This window comes from Bradysia coprophila, chromosome X, assembly GCF_014529535.1.
Source record: "Bradysia coprophila strain Holo2 chromosome X, BU_Bcop_v1, whole genome shotgun sequence".
NCBI lineage: Eukaryota > Metazoa > Arthropoda > Insecta > Diptera > Sciaridae > Bradysia > Bradysia coprophila.
This window is the reverse complement of record NC_050737.1, coordinates 8,315,155-8,330,877: the sequence shown is the minus strand read 5'-3', so window position 1 is coordinate 8,330,877 and position 15,723 is coordinate 8,315,155. Positions and strand designations below refer to the sequence as shown.

The following is a 15,723-nucleotide window of genomic DNA, read 5'->3' as shown; positions in this document are numbered from 1 at the left end:
CGTAAATGACATGTAAGCTATAAGTCAAATTATAATTTGGAAATTTTAAGTCACATCTTCATACCAGATGTTCTGCAGGCTTCTTATTTCCAACTTATAATTTATGTCATTTACGCAAACTCACTACTATTATCTTTCGATTTATGCAATAACCGTTCCCGTTGCCTTTAGTCCATCTTCGATGAAGGAGTGAGATCGTAGTAGAAGGTTTTCGCAAATAAGAGATTTAGATAAACTTAAATTTATAAGTAATAAGTGCATAGACTACGCCAAAATGATTTTTTTTCCCAAATTTTTTAAATAAAGCAGCTAAAAATTGAAAATAAAGATACCCGTGTCTCGTCTTTTTGACGAAAAAACTTGAAACCGGAAAGATTTTCCACTTTATAAATTCCTAAAACACGTGATTTGCGCCATTTTCCACCCAAATTCCACATAAGGTCTTAAGTTTGCCACTTTACAATTACAGTAGTTTTGACTGATTCACTGAATTTTGTTCTCCTTCTTCTTCCTCTTATATGCACAGAAAATAGAGTAACGTACCCAAGAGTTCACGTTAAGTGAGGATACAGAAAAGACAAATGCTGTTTCGACCTCGGGTATCGATGGCGGTCTCGGGCCAGCGTGATCTGACCATCCTCAGTAGTATCCATCGATACCCTTCCCAAGACAGCAGCAAACTTTTTCTTTGGACTAGTATTTATATGGCGACCATATAAAAGACGAGCTATAGGTAGACCACCAGAGAGATGGACAAACGGAATTAAGAATATTGCAGGTACAAACTGGCAGCAAATGGCAATGGATAGCAGTGGATAGAAACAGGCTGAAAAAGAAGAAGAAGAAGTATTTAAAAATATGCATAAAACACTTGCCATCTACTGATAGAAATAGGATACGTTATAGAAAGCTACTTCGAAGATAACCCTATCGTAGCATCAGAAACAAAATCACCGTCGTACAGTGCAAGTAAGAAGAAAAACCCAAAGTTTCAACAAAAATTTTTTAACAAAAAACTCCTTTCTACGCATATAGAAACATAGCAGCATATAGAAACCTGACTTATAAATTAAGAGCGATAAACATTTGCTAAAACCTTGTACATGTACTCAGGCACACACTTTTGTATAGATTTTTCAATTTAAGTTTATATTTATTGTCGCCCATTAAAATTTCTGAAAGCACTAAACGTATAAAATTTCGGCGCGACGAAAATACAATCGGCGGCGGCGGCGTGAGCTATTATTTTTCGGCGGCGGCGCGCCGAAAATTTAGCAAAAAATCGGCGGCGCGCCGGCGTAAAATCGGCGGTGCACACCTCTAAGCACCACAACCTCGACCACAACTGTGTTTTTCAAGAAGAATTTTTGTAAAAAATATAGTACGTAACAAACTGTAGGCTTTTGCATAAAGTGTCCATTTATCTCTTCTTAAGTGTAACTTTTAGGATGATTTAATGTTTGAATAGTATAAGGCAAAAAATCATTCTGGTACATTGAAATTTCTAAGTGCCGAAAAATCCAATGGCACTTAATTCAATAAAGAATAATTTGCTAAGAACCTTCTTGTGGTCATTTTCATTATACTCGGTAAACAGTATTTTTTATCAAAATGTTACGAAGCAAACATGCTAGGGCCGATTTTAAGGAATTATATTTTAAATAATCCTAAAAATTCATGAAAATTCCCAAATTTACCTTTGGTTAAAACGAAAAAAGGATGATACGAAGTTATTTGGTTAGCTCGAGGATATCAAAACGAACTGAGAAATTCATAAAATGAACCAAGGTATTTCGATAAGCAATCTAATGTAGCGAAAATCGTTTGTTAATTTTAAGAATTTTTCAGAATTTAATTCCCTTGAAAAGGCCCTGGAACATGCTCACATACTATCACAAATCTTCAAAATCGTAAAATTGGCCAATTAAACAAAGAAAACCTATAGTCCGTGGCCTTGGCCTGGTAATAATTTTGTTAATTTAACTTTAGAAAATGTTTTCGTTCTTCCGTGACTTTAGCAGATTCCGCTGATAATGACAACAACTTCACTTACAAAATTTAAAAAATAAAATAAAATTCTTTCATTCTCTCTGACTTCGTAAAATTAACATATTCGCAAAATTTTCGATAATTCTCTAAACTTATCCAAGCCCTACACAATTCAAAAACACGAGACTATTCAACATTATAATACTTTACGAGTAATTGTCTTATGATTAAAATAAGACCATCGAATTTGAAGGTTGTAACCGTTGTAACTGAGCTTTTGCATTTCAATTGAAGAGTATGCGTGCGGTTGTTTACTTACCATTATGCCAATACTTTGGTACATATTTGAGTTATAGTTTTGGTGGTGATGATCACGAAAAAAATTCAATATTTACACATGAGGTCCCACCAATAAAATAAGCATTCGAGCATTTGATATATAAGGTGGGTTCAATTCTCTGAAAGTTATCAGTGATTTTCGAGTCATCTCAGTGCTTAAACGTATCAAGCCAAAAAAATCTTTTACCAAACCATTTCCAAAATGTTCAAATTGGTAGGTGTTTTTGTTGTGATGGTGGTGTTTGATAAATTAACAAATTAAGAATGGAAAATTGTATTTTGTGACCAAAAGTGATAACATTCACAGAAAAATGAATTTCTTACAAATTTTAAATAAAATTGTGAAAAAATCGCTAAGTTCTCCCAATTAAAATGTTTTAGTTCGTTGTATCGTGCTTCTTGAGTGTCGCTGCGGCTGCACCAGGACATATTATCCACTCGTCACCAGTAGTCCACACGATTGTTGCCGAACCCGTTCATGTCCATTCAGCTCCAGTAGTGCATGCAACTCCGGTTGTTCATGCCCATCCAGTCGCCATATCCCACCACCCAGTCGCCGTTAGTCATTCATCATCGTAAGTTGCCTTTCTGTCTACGAGTAACTTTGTTCCAAAATATTTCCATATTGCAGGCACGTTGTTCACAACTCAGCTCCAGTGGCTAAAGTAGTCGCCCATCATGTAGCCCCAGTCCATATTGCTCACCATGAAGTCCATCCAGTCCACCACGAAGTCCATCCAGTACATCATGGATCCCATCATGTTGTGAAAACTGTAGTCCCAGTGGTGAAAACTCTTGTTCCCGTTGTACACTCTGCACCAATCTCGCACCATTCTTCTTCGTCATCAGTAGTACACCATCCTAGCCCAGTCGTACATCACAGCAGCCCAATCATTGCTGTCCATCATCATTAAATTGGATGAATCGAATGCATATCGCAATTAAGAATCATTCGGATTGTACAAAAGAAATTCTTGGCGTATAGATCAAGAGATTGTAACAAAAATGTAAAGAATGTAAAAAAATAGAGAAATAAAATTGTTGCCTTTAATACAAATCTAAAAATTTAATTGAATTGAAGTTGATCGGTTTTTTTTTTGAAAACATTCACTTGTTCCAGAGCACATTTTAGGACTCACCAATACAATAATCAGAACATATTGACTCATTACGCAATTGGTGGATCGATTTTTTTTTAAACGGCTGACCCCTGGTTCCATTTGCATTCAAAATTGTCCAGAGAATCGCTTATAGAAGAAATATGTTTTTTTTTCTTCCATGCCTCAAGACCGATATTGATTGTCGGTGTAGTAGAGTGAGGTTGCATGCATTCTGACATGCAGTGTAACCATTACTATTACTGGAGTTAATAGCTGAATAGTGTAGGTTTAACATTAGCGTGTTGGAGGACGATGTCTACATTCGGGCATTATAAGTGTCAATTTTACCGACTTTTCGACAAAAAATTTCGACTTTCTTGCGGATAAAATCGACAAATTACGGCATATGAAGGCGTGTGAGGTGTGCCTGAATAGGTAATCTGTTAGGGAATCTGGGACATGTAAAATAAAATATTATTGAGTCCTGTTTTCTTTAAAATTTTCGACTAGAACTATAGTCGATGACATCTCAAGTAAAAGCTCTTTAAATTACAAACAAACTACTTGTTATTGACTTAGAATATATCGAAGAATCGTTGGTAATATTCGACCAAAACGATAATATTGTTAACTAATATTCCGACAAATTGATGTTTTATTGGTAGAGTGCGATTTAAATTATTTGTAAAAGGAAGAATTCCATTAGTGAAACGATAAAAGCATTCGCAGGAAAATGTTTCAGTTGAATTAGTGATGAAAATTCATGGTAAAAGTTATTTCAAGGATGTGTTTAATCAATGCAACTGTAACACATTGGTTCAACCTTATTTTTGTTTCCATGAGAAGAGAAATGAGTAGAATAATGCCTAAATTGCGTGCAGTATAAATTTGTCGGTTGAGTTTTCCAGAATTCTACTCGCGGAATTGATTCATCACTTAATAGCCTAACGTATCAACATAAGACCCTTGACTGTACGTCAAGGGAATATTCTTCCTAGTTATGTCTTTAGTAAATGATTAAATTTCCTTCTTTTTTCAGAGAATTAGATTAATTCAAATAAGCAAAAGAAAATAAAAAAAATTAATTCTACTTATCTGGACAACTGAATACATATGTGTACACTGTACATTTGCTCACTTTAGTTAGAAAAATTTAAAAATATATTTCTGTGTTAAACTAATTATCGATTAGACCACGCAAACACTAGTTTTTGCATATTCCTCTTAGATATGAGTAGGCATTTTGATACGTGATCTCAGGAGTGAATACCGCCAAAAAGGAAGTTCTTATTCTACTTACAGTGTGTTTATCTCTAGAAAACCAAATTTTAGATTTATAATAATTTTAAAAGCCATAAATGTTGATAGCTTCCCAGTCTATGATATTTTGGCGGAAAATTTAAATTCGCCAAGGCGTATTCAAATTTTACGTTAAAATATCATTGACTGGAAACACTTAATTGACTGGGAACATCGATGACTTTTAAAACTCTTAAAAAACTGTTAAATGAGGTTTTTTTTAGGATGAACCAACTGAACGCACTTCAAGCATCAGTGGTACCTAAATAGAGTACGAAACTGTACAATGTATCATACAAACGTAAAACACTGTAAAAACATGTGGTACTCTAAATAGAGTACTGCAACTGGACAGTGTATCATACAATTGTTAATCACTGTAAAAACATTTTCAAGTAAAATAGAGTACTTTGACCAACTGCATTTCTAAACTTACAGATTCTGACAGCTTTGATATTGGAGGTTTATTTTTTGGATTGTGTCCCAGAAAATTAAAAATTCAAAAAAATGCACAATCTAACAAAACTGACTAAAAACAGATTTTTTTTGAACAATGCATACAAATCATAATTTTTCATTGCTTTTACGAGTTTGATGAAGTTTCAAGTATTAAATGCGATTTGCATGCATTGCTCCCGAAAATTTACACTCTATCGTCAAATTACGATTAAAAACATATCACACTGCAAAAACTCTCCGAAAATGTATGCAAAAATGGATAATCTCAAAAAACTGTGCGGGGGTGATTTTAATTTTTATTGGAAAATGATCAGAGCTTAGTCATCTACTATAAACAGCCATAACATTTTCAACTAAAAAATGTTCATGCTCGCCGTGACAACTCATAAAAACCTAATTAAAAAAAAAAACTTTTTTACTTCTTATAACTACGCAGAAATCTTTTGCTATTTCAGGGTTTGAAGATAGAGCAATAGGGATACCCTTAGGAACTAACTTTTTTTTATTATCTAAACGTCATGTAAAAAATTATTTAATTGAATTCCTCCAATTATTCATTTTTTCAGTGGTCATTTCAAAACGTATACTTAACGAAAATAATAAAGCAATAATCACAAAATGTCTCTTTGTTTTCTGGCAACCAACAACCTTACGAGTGAGAGAAAAAAAAGGTTAATAAGTACACACACGTAATAATTGAAGAGGTTTTCGTCGAATTGGGTAATTTCAAGCTGACAGGTTATATTTCATGTGCTTATTATTAAAATCAGAGCTGAAAAAAGCAACATGTATATTATGCTCATTTCACTGTCGCAATCGTGAAAACAACAATTAAATTTAAATTAAAGTGAATTTTCATAAAAATATTTAAATCAAAAATAAGAAAGGGCCATACAGCAATAATATCAAAAATATTTATCATAAAATAATACGTTGAATGAAATGGCCATGATTAATTGTAAAGTCTTTTTAAAATCTTTTTTTTTTCAAGCGAAAAAATGAATAAATAAATGAGAAAAGGTGTGTTCCATACTGTACGTTTAATTATATTGTTGTATATATATAATGCGATGCCCTAAACAGTATTTGTAATTAAAAATACTGTTTTTTTTCTCCAATCAATTTTATAAGGAATTATACTCACTAGCGTGTCATTGAACGAGCGAACGAAAAAAAAAAGTTTTTCTTCATTCGATCATGATCACAATAAATCAATTGAACATGCATAAACACTCAAGTGGTGTGTATATCTTGTGTATATCTTAAACAATAATTTCTTTAACGCACAAGGGCAAACTTTGTAATAGATAATGGGATGGTACACACTTCAGCATCCTCAATATGTCGTTTTTTTCCTCATCTATTTATATTTGCCTATTTTTATACACAACATCTTAAGACAATAAACGCCAGTTAATTTACTGTCTTCGATGGTTTTAGCGTGTGTATTTTCATAAATCAATGTCAAATTTCGGGTACACGCACTATTGTGTCTGGCAGTTGAGCTTGAATTTATTTTCTTTGCAAGATGACAATAAATAAAGTTTATGAAGATATGTTGACAAGTATGCGGATAGGGTGGAACGGTTTGGAATTATTTAGATTCTTTTCTTGTTTGCGAAGGCAAGTTAATCCAATCTTGGGGTGGAAAGAGAATTTATTGAGTCATCTAGGAGTCTTCTTTTAAAATGTAAATCATTGATGTTCTGGGGATGCTATTGCATGACGTTGCACATACAGACGTTTAACTGAGATATAAAAACTTTTACGCGACTCCGACTACAAACCATGTCATCTTCAGATTTTTACCGAGTAGTCCTGCAAGGCGACTGAGTTATTTTGCATGAACTGTACCAAGCCTTATATCCTTGGGCCATTCATAAATTATATCAAGCTAAAACCGCTCCCATGTTACAAAAAATAGTTGAAAAATGAAGGGACTGTCACGCATGGTGGGACATCCTTTTTCCTCAAAGGGAAATATATTTTATTAATGACTCGGACCCAAATACATAAGGCGAAGCATCCAAAACAACTTCAAATTGAAAGCTTAAAAAACGAAGCACGCCAAATCGTTCCACCCTAATGCCCCGGTGTATATAGGAAAAAATTAGCTAATGTTTTTGCAAATATGTGTATTAGCGTAATGTTTGAATTAAAAAATGTTTGTCATATATGAATAATGCTTTGTCGTTCAGTCTACATTATTTCAATGAAAATCTCTAAATTTTTAAGTATTTCATTATCATAACATAGACTGTCTTCCTTAATATTGGCTTATGAGTAAAAAAAGAAGACCATCAACTTTGAAAGTTGTAGTTGTAGCTGAGCTTTTGCATTAGAGTTCGATTATTTACTTAATATTATTCCAAAACTTTGTTATCTGGTTGAGTCATAGTTGATGGTTCATGAAAATATGCATACCATGCGGAGGTCCCACCAATAAAATAAGCATTCGAGCATTTGATATATAAGGTGGGCTCAATTCTCTGAAAGTTATCAGTGATTTTCGAGTCATTTCAGTGCTTAAACATATCAAGTCAAAAATATTTTACCAAAACATTTCCAAAAATGTTCAAATTGGTAGGTGTTATGGTGGTGTTTTCTAATTAACAATTAAAGAAGAAAAAAATTGTGTTTCGTGACCAAAACTTCTAACAAATTTGAGATGAAATTGTGAAAAACTATCTAAGTTCTCCCAATTAAAATGTTTTAGTTCGTTGTATCGTGCATCTTGAGTGTCGCTGTGGCTGCACCGGGACATGTTATCCACTCGTCACCGGTAGTCCATGCAATTGTAGAGGAACCCATTCATCTCCATCCAGTGCACGCAACTAAAGTGGTTCATGCGACTCCAGTTGTTGCCCATCCAGTCGCCGTATCTCATCACCCAGTCGCCGTTAGTCATTCTTCATCGTAAGGATACCGTTTTCTTTTTGTTCGAGTGAATTGGTTCCACAATATTTCCATATTGCAGGCACGTCGTTCATCATTCAGCCCCAGTTGCTAAAGTAGTTGCCACACCAGTTGTTGCCCATCACGTAGCCCCTGTCCATGTTTCTCATCATGAAGTCCATCCAGTACATCACGACTCCCACTCAGCCCATCATGAAGCCCATTCAGTACACCACGAAGTCCATCCAGTTCATCTGGTTCCCGTTGTGAAAACTGTTGTCCCAGTGGTGAAAACAGTTGTTCCCGTCGTCCACTCTGCACCAGTTTCTCATCACTCTTCCTCATCGTCCGTGGTACACCATCCCAGCCCAGTTGTGCATCACAGCAGCCCAATAATTGCTGTTCATCATCATTAAATTGGATGATTCGAATGGATCCCAACAATGGAGCTATTTGGATTTTTACCGAATAGAGCTAAAGAGATCAATTTAATGTAAAAAGAATTCAGAGAAATAAAGTTTTTTTTTAATCGAAATAATTGAACATTGTATAGGGAAGTACCTGCTCCTCTTTGATGTAAAGCGCAAAAACGTCAAGAAACTAAAAATTATGATAGTGACTTCTATTCTGTGAATTTCAATTTCAATCTCACCAGAATTTCAACATCAATGAAGAAAGAACCGGTGACAATGCAATTCACAACATTTTAGATGAATATTTTGTTTGATTCTTCGAATAATTAGAAATCAGTTGAACTTGAGAAAAAAAAACCTCCAAATACATCCAACAAATATATACGAAAGTTCTATTCTACCATTTCAAACCAATCAACCATTCCAGCCTAATCTAAATTTTCACCAAAACATTTTTTCTTCTATTACTTCAAAAGATGCTAGCTTGTCGATAACAATTTTGTAATTAATTATTTCCGAGTTAATTACTCCTTCGTAGCCAGACGTATTTACTGCCATGTGTTGTGTTGTGTAATTCACGCGTGGGTGCGAATAGAATTCTCACAATTCGGATAAGTGAAGAATTGTCTAACCTTACAATAGGGAAGTTTACTGTTATTTGCTCATGCCCTATAAAATGTAAATTCTCCAAAGGGATCGAGTTACTTCAGACGTCCATCGTCTTGAAATCTTAAACGATTTGAAACCCCCTGCAAGTTTATTTTCAGATTTTTTTTTGCATATTAAAGTTAAATGAGCCAGAAACTGGATCTATACTTCATTTTCATTATATTGCATTTAAGCTCGTAGAATGAATTCTACGTACTGAATGTGTTGACCTTTTAACATAACATTAAATTCATTGCAAAACTTAAGATTTAATTGAATACATTTTTGCGAGACATTTGTAATGAAAATGATAAGAAAATTTCTAAAGAATTGTTGAAACAATGGGCTACAAATAAACGTGTATGCTATTTACTTCAATTGCAAGTCATAGAATTACACCGAATTGACACAGAAATATATTTATAAATTTAAATTTTCATTTGGTTTATATGATTTGCGAAATCCATATTTTCATAAATGTCCGTAATCAAAATCTTTAAAATAGAATTTCACGTTTGCAAAAAACAATTATCCGCCTATAGAGCAGACATTATTAACGCTGACAAATAATAAATAGAGAATGGAGAATTTACCCACAATCAGGCATGGGTGATAATACGGTTGATTATCCATTATCCATAATTAATCGATTGTCGATAATCGATAACATTTTCTAATCGATAATTACTGATATTCTGATAATATATATCGCTTTGTCGATATTACCATAATTATCGCAAATTTCTTACTCCCATGTCTACTAGCAATTATTTACCTTTTACATACTGTGTTCCGTATCGCGGTATTATCATTAAATCTGTTTGTTTCTTTATTTATTCGAATGATTAAACAGGTGACTTTTAACAGACATTTTTGATTTTTCTGTACAACAGCCACAGAACATCGTATTTTCGTAGTCGTGATAGCAGCCGTTTGTAAAAGATTAACGAATGAAATCAGCCGAAGCATCAACTACGATGAACTTTCAATCAGTCAATCAGGAGAGATCAATAATTTTATGAATGAAATATGATTTCACAGTTCTATGTGTCTCTTAAACTCTCGTATCTAGCGAAATGTATGACGAAACCTAATGAAGTGATAGAGTTTGTTGCAAACACTGGGATACAGTTCAGACAAATGAAGTAACAGATTTAAGGATTCTGTGCTACGATTGCTAAGCTAAGCGGACAGCTGATGAGATGTGCTGAGGGTCGGATTTAAATCATCATACAGATCCACATTCTTGGTAAAATGTTCGTATTAGTTCAAAGACCACTGAAGCAAGCAAATTAGCACGGCAGAAAATGTAAAAAATGTCTGCCACTTTTACCACGGTTGCAGTTCAATGTAAGGCATCCTTTAATTAAAATCTTCCGTATGTTATTTTCTTATTATTCCGTTATTTTATTTCATTTAAAATACAATTGTTGCGCCAGCAAATTGTTGAACAATGTAAGGTATCTTGGACAATCGATCAAGTCGGTAGGGATAGGGCGGATTACTAAAAGTTCCATGCTGTGTAATATTAACGACTGCCTGGCCGAATCGATTGTTTCGCTCTACAGCATATCCATCTTCGATGCTGTCTTGACTAGTCGTTAGTGCCTGCTTTGAATCGACAAATACATTCGATTCAACGAGAACTTCTGCACCCATTCTGCTATTGATTCCCGATGACAGCACATTTTCGTAGTAATTACTGTAGATGTGTGCCGTTCCGAAACGAATGGATGGTAATCTCGAATAACAGCGATAGAAATGATTGTGATGTATAGTGACGTGGAACTTTCCAGAATCGGTATTACCACTGCTGTCACTCGAACCAATTAATATAGTCTTATAGTGATCATGAAATTGGTTCCAAGAAACTGTCACGAAATCAGAACCACGAATTATGTCTAACAATCCATCGTAATAATCTTTATCATGTTCCAAATCGGAATAGAACTCATTATGGTCAATCCACACATTCGTTGACTGATCAATCGTTACAAGATCGTCTGGAGCCACCGCACAACAGAATCGAATTCCGCGAATTATGACATTTTTCTTTTGATTGATGTTGAAACCATGCACGGCTATCGATGCATTACTGTTGCCACCAAGAATGGACTTATTGGATCCTATTTGAACTCTATGTGACGGTTCGATATGACAAACAATTCGCACGATACGAGGTGTATCATCTTCGACTGCAGCAAGTAGTTCGTCTTCTGTACAAACCGACACTGTATCACCGCCAGCCCCTCCTAGTATGTGTATACTTTAGTAGAATTTATAAAAAGAGAAAAAATAATGGAAACAACCTGTAGTTCCGTCTCCTAAGGTGGCAAAACCATCTTGGGAGTAAATTGACTGTAACTGAACGGCCAACAGAATCGTGACAAATGAAATTATTTTACGCATTATGATGACTGAATTAAACTGGCTTGCTGTTATATACTACGAAATTAATTAATTATCGACTATTGATAATTTGAGATTAGTTTATCATTCATGTCATGTCCACATGTCCAGCAGGTATAGAAAACCAACAAAAAAAGACAACAGTCATGTGTTACGCGTTACGTTGTGAATCTCTGTGACATCCGTTTTCATTCATTTAAACATTGTGATCCCTGTTTCATGATTTGAAAGGAAATCAGTATTCAAGCAAAGGGAGTGCCATTGTTAAATACACCTTACACTTTAAAAAATCGTTCAGCCAGTTTTATTTGAGTTACATTACAGTTGACGTCAGACAAATTTAGATAGGAAATTGCTACAGCTGGTCATACAAACAAAATTTATAAAACCATGTAAAAACCTATAATGCGTTTTGTTTGTATGCGTGGACCAGCTGGAGAAAATTCCTACATAATATTCTCCGCTGTACTGTTTTAAACGCAATTTCTTTCTTAGCCGTTTTACGCTGCAGCTGTATTGACAAAGTTCACCAATTGCAATGGAAGAACGATGAAACGATTTGCCGCTAACATAATCAACTAATTGCACTAATAGTTGCAACATCTTAAACCCTTTGATGCCAACCGTCCGTACAGATTTGGAGTTAATGTGAAAAATTATTTTCAAAATACCTTCGGTAATTTAACTCTATAAAAGCCAATAGTCTGTGCACAACTTATTTCTGTGATAAGCATCATCTACATGCAGTCATTTTTGTTCTTTCTTTCTTTCTTTCAACAACCTTTCGTAACCGTTGATTTATTAAGTGACCTGCACAAACCAGAATCACGTGCTAAAAATATTAAAATGTCTTTTTATATTCGAGTAAAACGACAAATGAATAATAAAAAAAATGGTCAATGAAATTGAACGTAGTAAAATAAGACCAACGGTAAGGTGCGAAGAATCAGCAAGATGTGATTTGGTTGCCAGCCAGCAATATCTCCACACTTTGGCTTATCGGCTATGTCATCTGTAGTTCGTACGTTCGGTTCAATTGCAATGAATGTTTTAATGAATGCATCATCATCACTGTTCTCTAGCCAGATAACAACAAAGAACAACGACTTCTAGCCTGGCTCATGTAGCAAAATGAATGTTAAAACAAAAGAAGTAAAAGATTTTGCTTAAATCTTTCGGAAATACTTGTATCAAAAAGAGTAACAGATTCAATTAATTATAATGGTGACAGATTGTCGTCTGTGAAAGATTAAGGTATAATGAAGCATTTGTATCACCACCCGTTATTTGATTATCTCCTATTGAAGGGAAGAAATAAGCAGAAGTACTTTTACAAGGCTTGTACGATTTATTATTTGCTATAATGTGTACTACACTACACAGTGTGTAGTGCTTATTATGACCTTTTTGACATAAACTTTTCAATGTGACGTAAATCTATGATATATGCTAGCTACTGTAAAGCGCACTTTAGTTCACCGTTTAATGAGCTACCCTCCTGCTAGCGTGTAATAGTACATTACACAACTAAGGAAGATAAGGAAATACTATTTCTTGTGTGATGTTACGGAAATTATTGTGTTAATTCGCGTGATTACTTCGCTCACCTTCGGCTCTACAAACCTTACATTAATTTAAATGTATCTGTGCCATATAAGAGAAAACATCACCAACGCCACGATCCACAGAAAATGGCATTATTGTCTGACTTTTAAAGTTATGTTAAAACGAAAATTCAAGAACTTCGATGCTACGGTGTCATAGCAGATAAACATTGACATTGAATTAATTTTTTTTTTATGTTAAACGATCCAATTACCTGTTTTCAATGCATGTAACTGCATTTAATTTATCTATAAAAAGTAATGTTGTGCAAAAACAAAACTGTCCTAACATGGTACTTTCATAATGACTGTGTGATTCGCTATGGTTGTTACAAATCAATCAAGTGGACACGTGCGCTGAATGTATACATTATATCGTTTTTTGGATGCTGCAAAATTACAAAAATTGGCTGATGGCAATGGTGGCAATGAAATTGAAAAAAACTTCAGCTGTGTAGAGCTGGTAAAGTTCATGGATGAAATGATAATGAAGTTTTTGTTTGTAATTGGTTTAAATTTGCGGACTAGATGGGTATATATGGACAAAAATCGATGGACAAATATTATGTTTACTATAGTAGCGAACAACAATTTTTTCGTTAGAAAGGGAAAAGTGAACAGATCTCAATCAGTGTTTACAGTCCTTTTATCGGTTTAAGTACCCGAGTTTTGGGTTTTGAAATACAAGTATTAAAGTGTCCGAGTGCCAAGAGCTTAAAAAAATAGGTACGACCACTCGTCTCTCCTCAGTGCCGTGTCTTCTCGACGACCAACTGTACCATGATCCAGGGCGCTAGAAAACCAGATCATTTTTTTCTCTAATATTCGACGAAACACAATATTTCTGCTGCATAACGCTATACTTAGATAACGATTTTAATGTGGAATTTTCAATTATACCAAAAAAGCAGGAACTGTTTATGGCACTACATCAATCAACTTTTGTCATTCAGAAAACATTGCTCAGCTAAAAGACTATACTATAAAAGAAGCAAATCAATCTTACCACATAATCTTCATGTCCCTTCATTTGAATATTTGATTAAAAGTTAATTTATTGTTTTCGCTTTTTCAGTTTTGTTATTTAGTGTGAAAGATCATTATCGTATATGTGTTCAATAACAATTTAAATTTAACATAAAATGCCACACCGTAAAATCGAATATGTACGTACGTACAACAATAATGTTTCATTTATAAAGTGATCATTGAAGTCAATCTTTATTGAAAATCAATAATATTTCGTAATAAATCTATGGGCACGATTATTGAATGCGGTAACAATTTGAAACTACTGCGTTTGGTATAACGTTCAACAATAATGGGACATATTTTGTGAAGTGTTGGAGAATAATTAAAAATTTATGGATGCAATCGAATTACCTTCAAACTATTTCGAGGCATTTGCCTTTTTAATGAACGCATCAATACAATCGGTCGGATTTATCTCACAAATGATTAAATTAATAATTGAAATTCGACTGAAACGAGCCTTGACCTCCGGCTTCATGCTAATAATAACGAGTCCCTTCTGACAGATTTTGATTTCAGATAGGTTTTTAGGCCACCGAACCGGTTGGCATATCCATTGGAAATTTTTGTTTTATTTTTTTGGTATGGAATTGAAGTAGATATTCGTCACTCATTCAAGGCCTTCATTCAGAACTTCAAACAAATTTCTGTGTTACTGTTAGAGAATTATAAGAACCGACCATTTCAATCCAATTCTTTCTAATTCATACGTTAGCGTTACACTACACGTACTCCTTGTGGATTGAAATTGTTGGTTCTTGAAATTCTCTCTTGATATAAGTAAGTTTTTAAATTGTAGAAATGGTATAAAATTGAACAAATGGTATAAAATTGTACAAATGGTATAAACTTGTACAAATGGTATGGAATTATTCAAATGATATAAAAATGTACAAATCGTATAAAATTGTACAAATGGTCTGTTCATTTTGGTCTGTATACGAAATACATTTTGTAATGGACAACTAACCAAGGATCAAGGATTAAAAAAGGTTGAACTCCGTGACCAGCTAAGCTTCTTCTCTTAGAAACACACAGTTTCAACAAAAACACTTCTCGAACCCCTCGCTTCGACCTCTCCGCGACGTCACTCTCGAGACTATAAACTGTTAGGCTATAAATCGGAAAGGTCACGCAGACCAAGACTAGAGTCTCGGTTGCTTTAACGAGTCACCAGCGGAACAAAGATGATTTCCTGCTTTTTTTAATCAAAAATATTTCTCTGCATTTGTACGGAACGTAAAGCAAGAAGTGTTGGAGTTGGAGATGAAAAAAGTGCACCATATTTATCTTATTATTACGCTGCTGTTTACTAGAATACGTATAATAAATTTAATTTTATATGCGGTTGTTGTTACATATATATGTGTGGATTATGTGGATTTTATGTTATGTAACATTTTTATGTAGATTTTTGGATATGACATATTGGACAGAACAGGAATGTTAACAGAAAACTTTGGATTTTAAGTAAATCGAAAAAAAGACGAAAAAATGAAATTGAATTTCTATTTATATACGCCATTTCGTCCATAT

General features: G+C 34.1%; 3 protein-coding genes across 6 annotated transcripts in view; 1 reads left to right on the top strand and 2 right to left on the bottom strand.

Annotated features, from left to right (window-relative positions):
- LOC119085776 (neuropeptide SIFamide receptor-like) overlaps positions 1–15,723 on the bottom strand; it is an 85,433-nt gene that overhangs the window by 22,128 nt on the left and 47,582 nt on the right. The window lies entirely within an intron of this gene.
- Positions 2,429–8,610, top strand: LOC119085785 (histidine-rich protein PFHRP-II-like). 4 transcript variants are annotated; one of them, XM_037196284.1, is made up of 3 exons: positions 2,429–2,542; positions 2,710–2,903; positions 8,164–8,610. In XM_037196284.1, exons 1-3 carry the CDS (start codon positions 2,531–2,533, stop codon positions 8,495–8,497), a joined length of 540 nt encoding a protein of 179 aa, XP_037052179.1. In that variant the 5' UTR covers positions 2,429–2,530; the 3' UTR covers positions 8,498–8,610. The 4 variants fall into 4 exon arrangements, with proteins under 4 accessions (XP_037052179.1, XP_037052180.1, XP_037052178.1 ...); XM_037196285.1 differs by lacking the exon at positions 8,164–8,610 and adding an exon at positions 2,960–3,385; XM_037196283.1 differs by lacking the exon at positions 2,710–2,903 and adding an exon at positions 7,903–8,102 and having other exon boundaries at positions 2,438–2,542.
- On the bottom strand, positions 10,526–11,559 carry LOC119085781 (pectate lyase A-like). Its single transcript, XM_037196277.1, has 2 exons — positions 11,452–11,559; positions 10,526–11,394 (listed from the first exon to the last, which is right to left on the bottom strand). The coding sequence occupies exons 1-2, from the start codon at positions 11,549–11,551 to the stop codon at positions 10,559–10,561; spliced, it is 936 nt and encodes a 311-aa protein (XP_037052172.1). The 5' UTR covers positions 11,552–11,559; the 3' UTR covers positions 10,526–10,558.

Coding starts and splice junctions, on each gene's coding strand:
- LOC119085785 (XM_037196283.1), top strand. Junction 8,103..8,163: donor GCCGTTAGTCATTCTTCATC/GTAAGGATACCG, acceptor TCCATATTGCAG/GCACGTCGTTCATCATTCAG.
- LOC119085781 (XM_037196277.1), bottom strand. CDS start 11,551: ATGCGTAAAATAATTTCATTTGTCACGATTCTGTTGGCCGTTCAGTTA. Junction 11,395..11,451: donor CTTAGGAGACGGAACTACAG/GTTGTTTCCATT, acceptor TACACATACTAG/GAGGGGCTGGCGGTGATACA.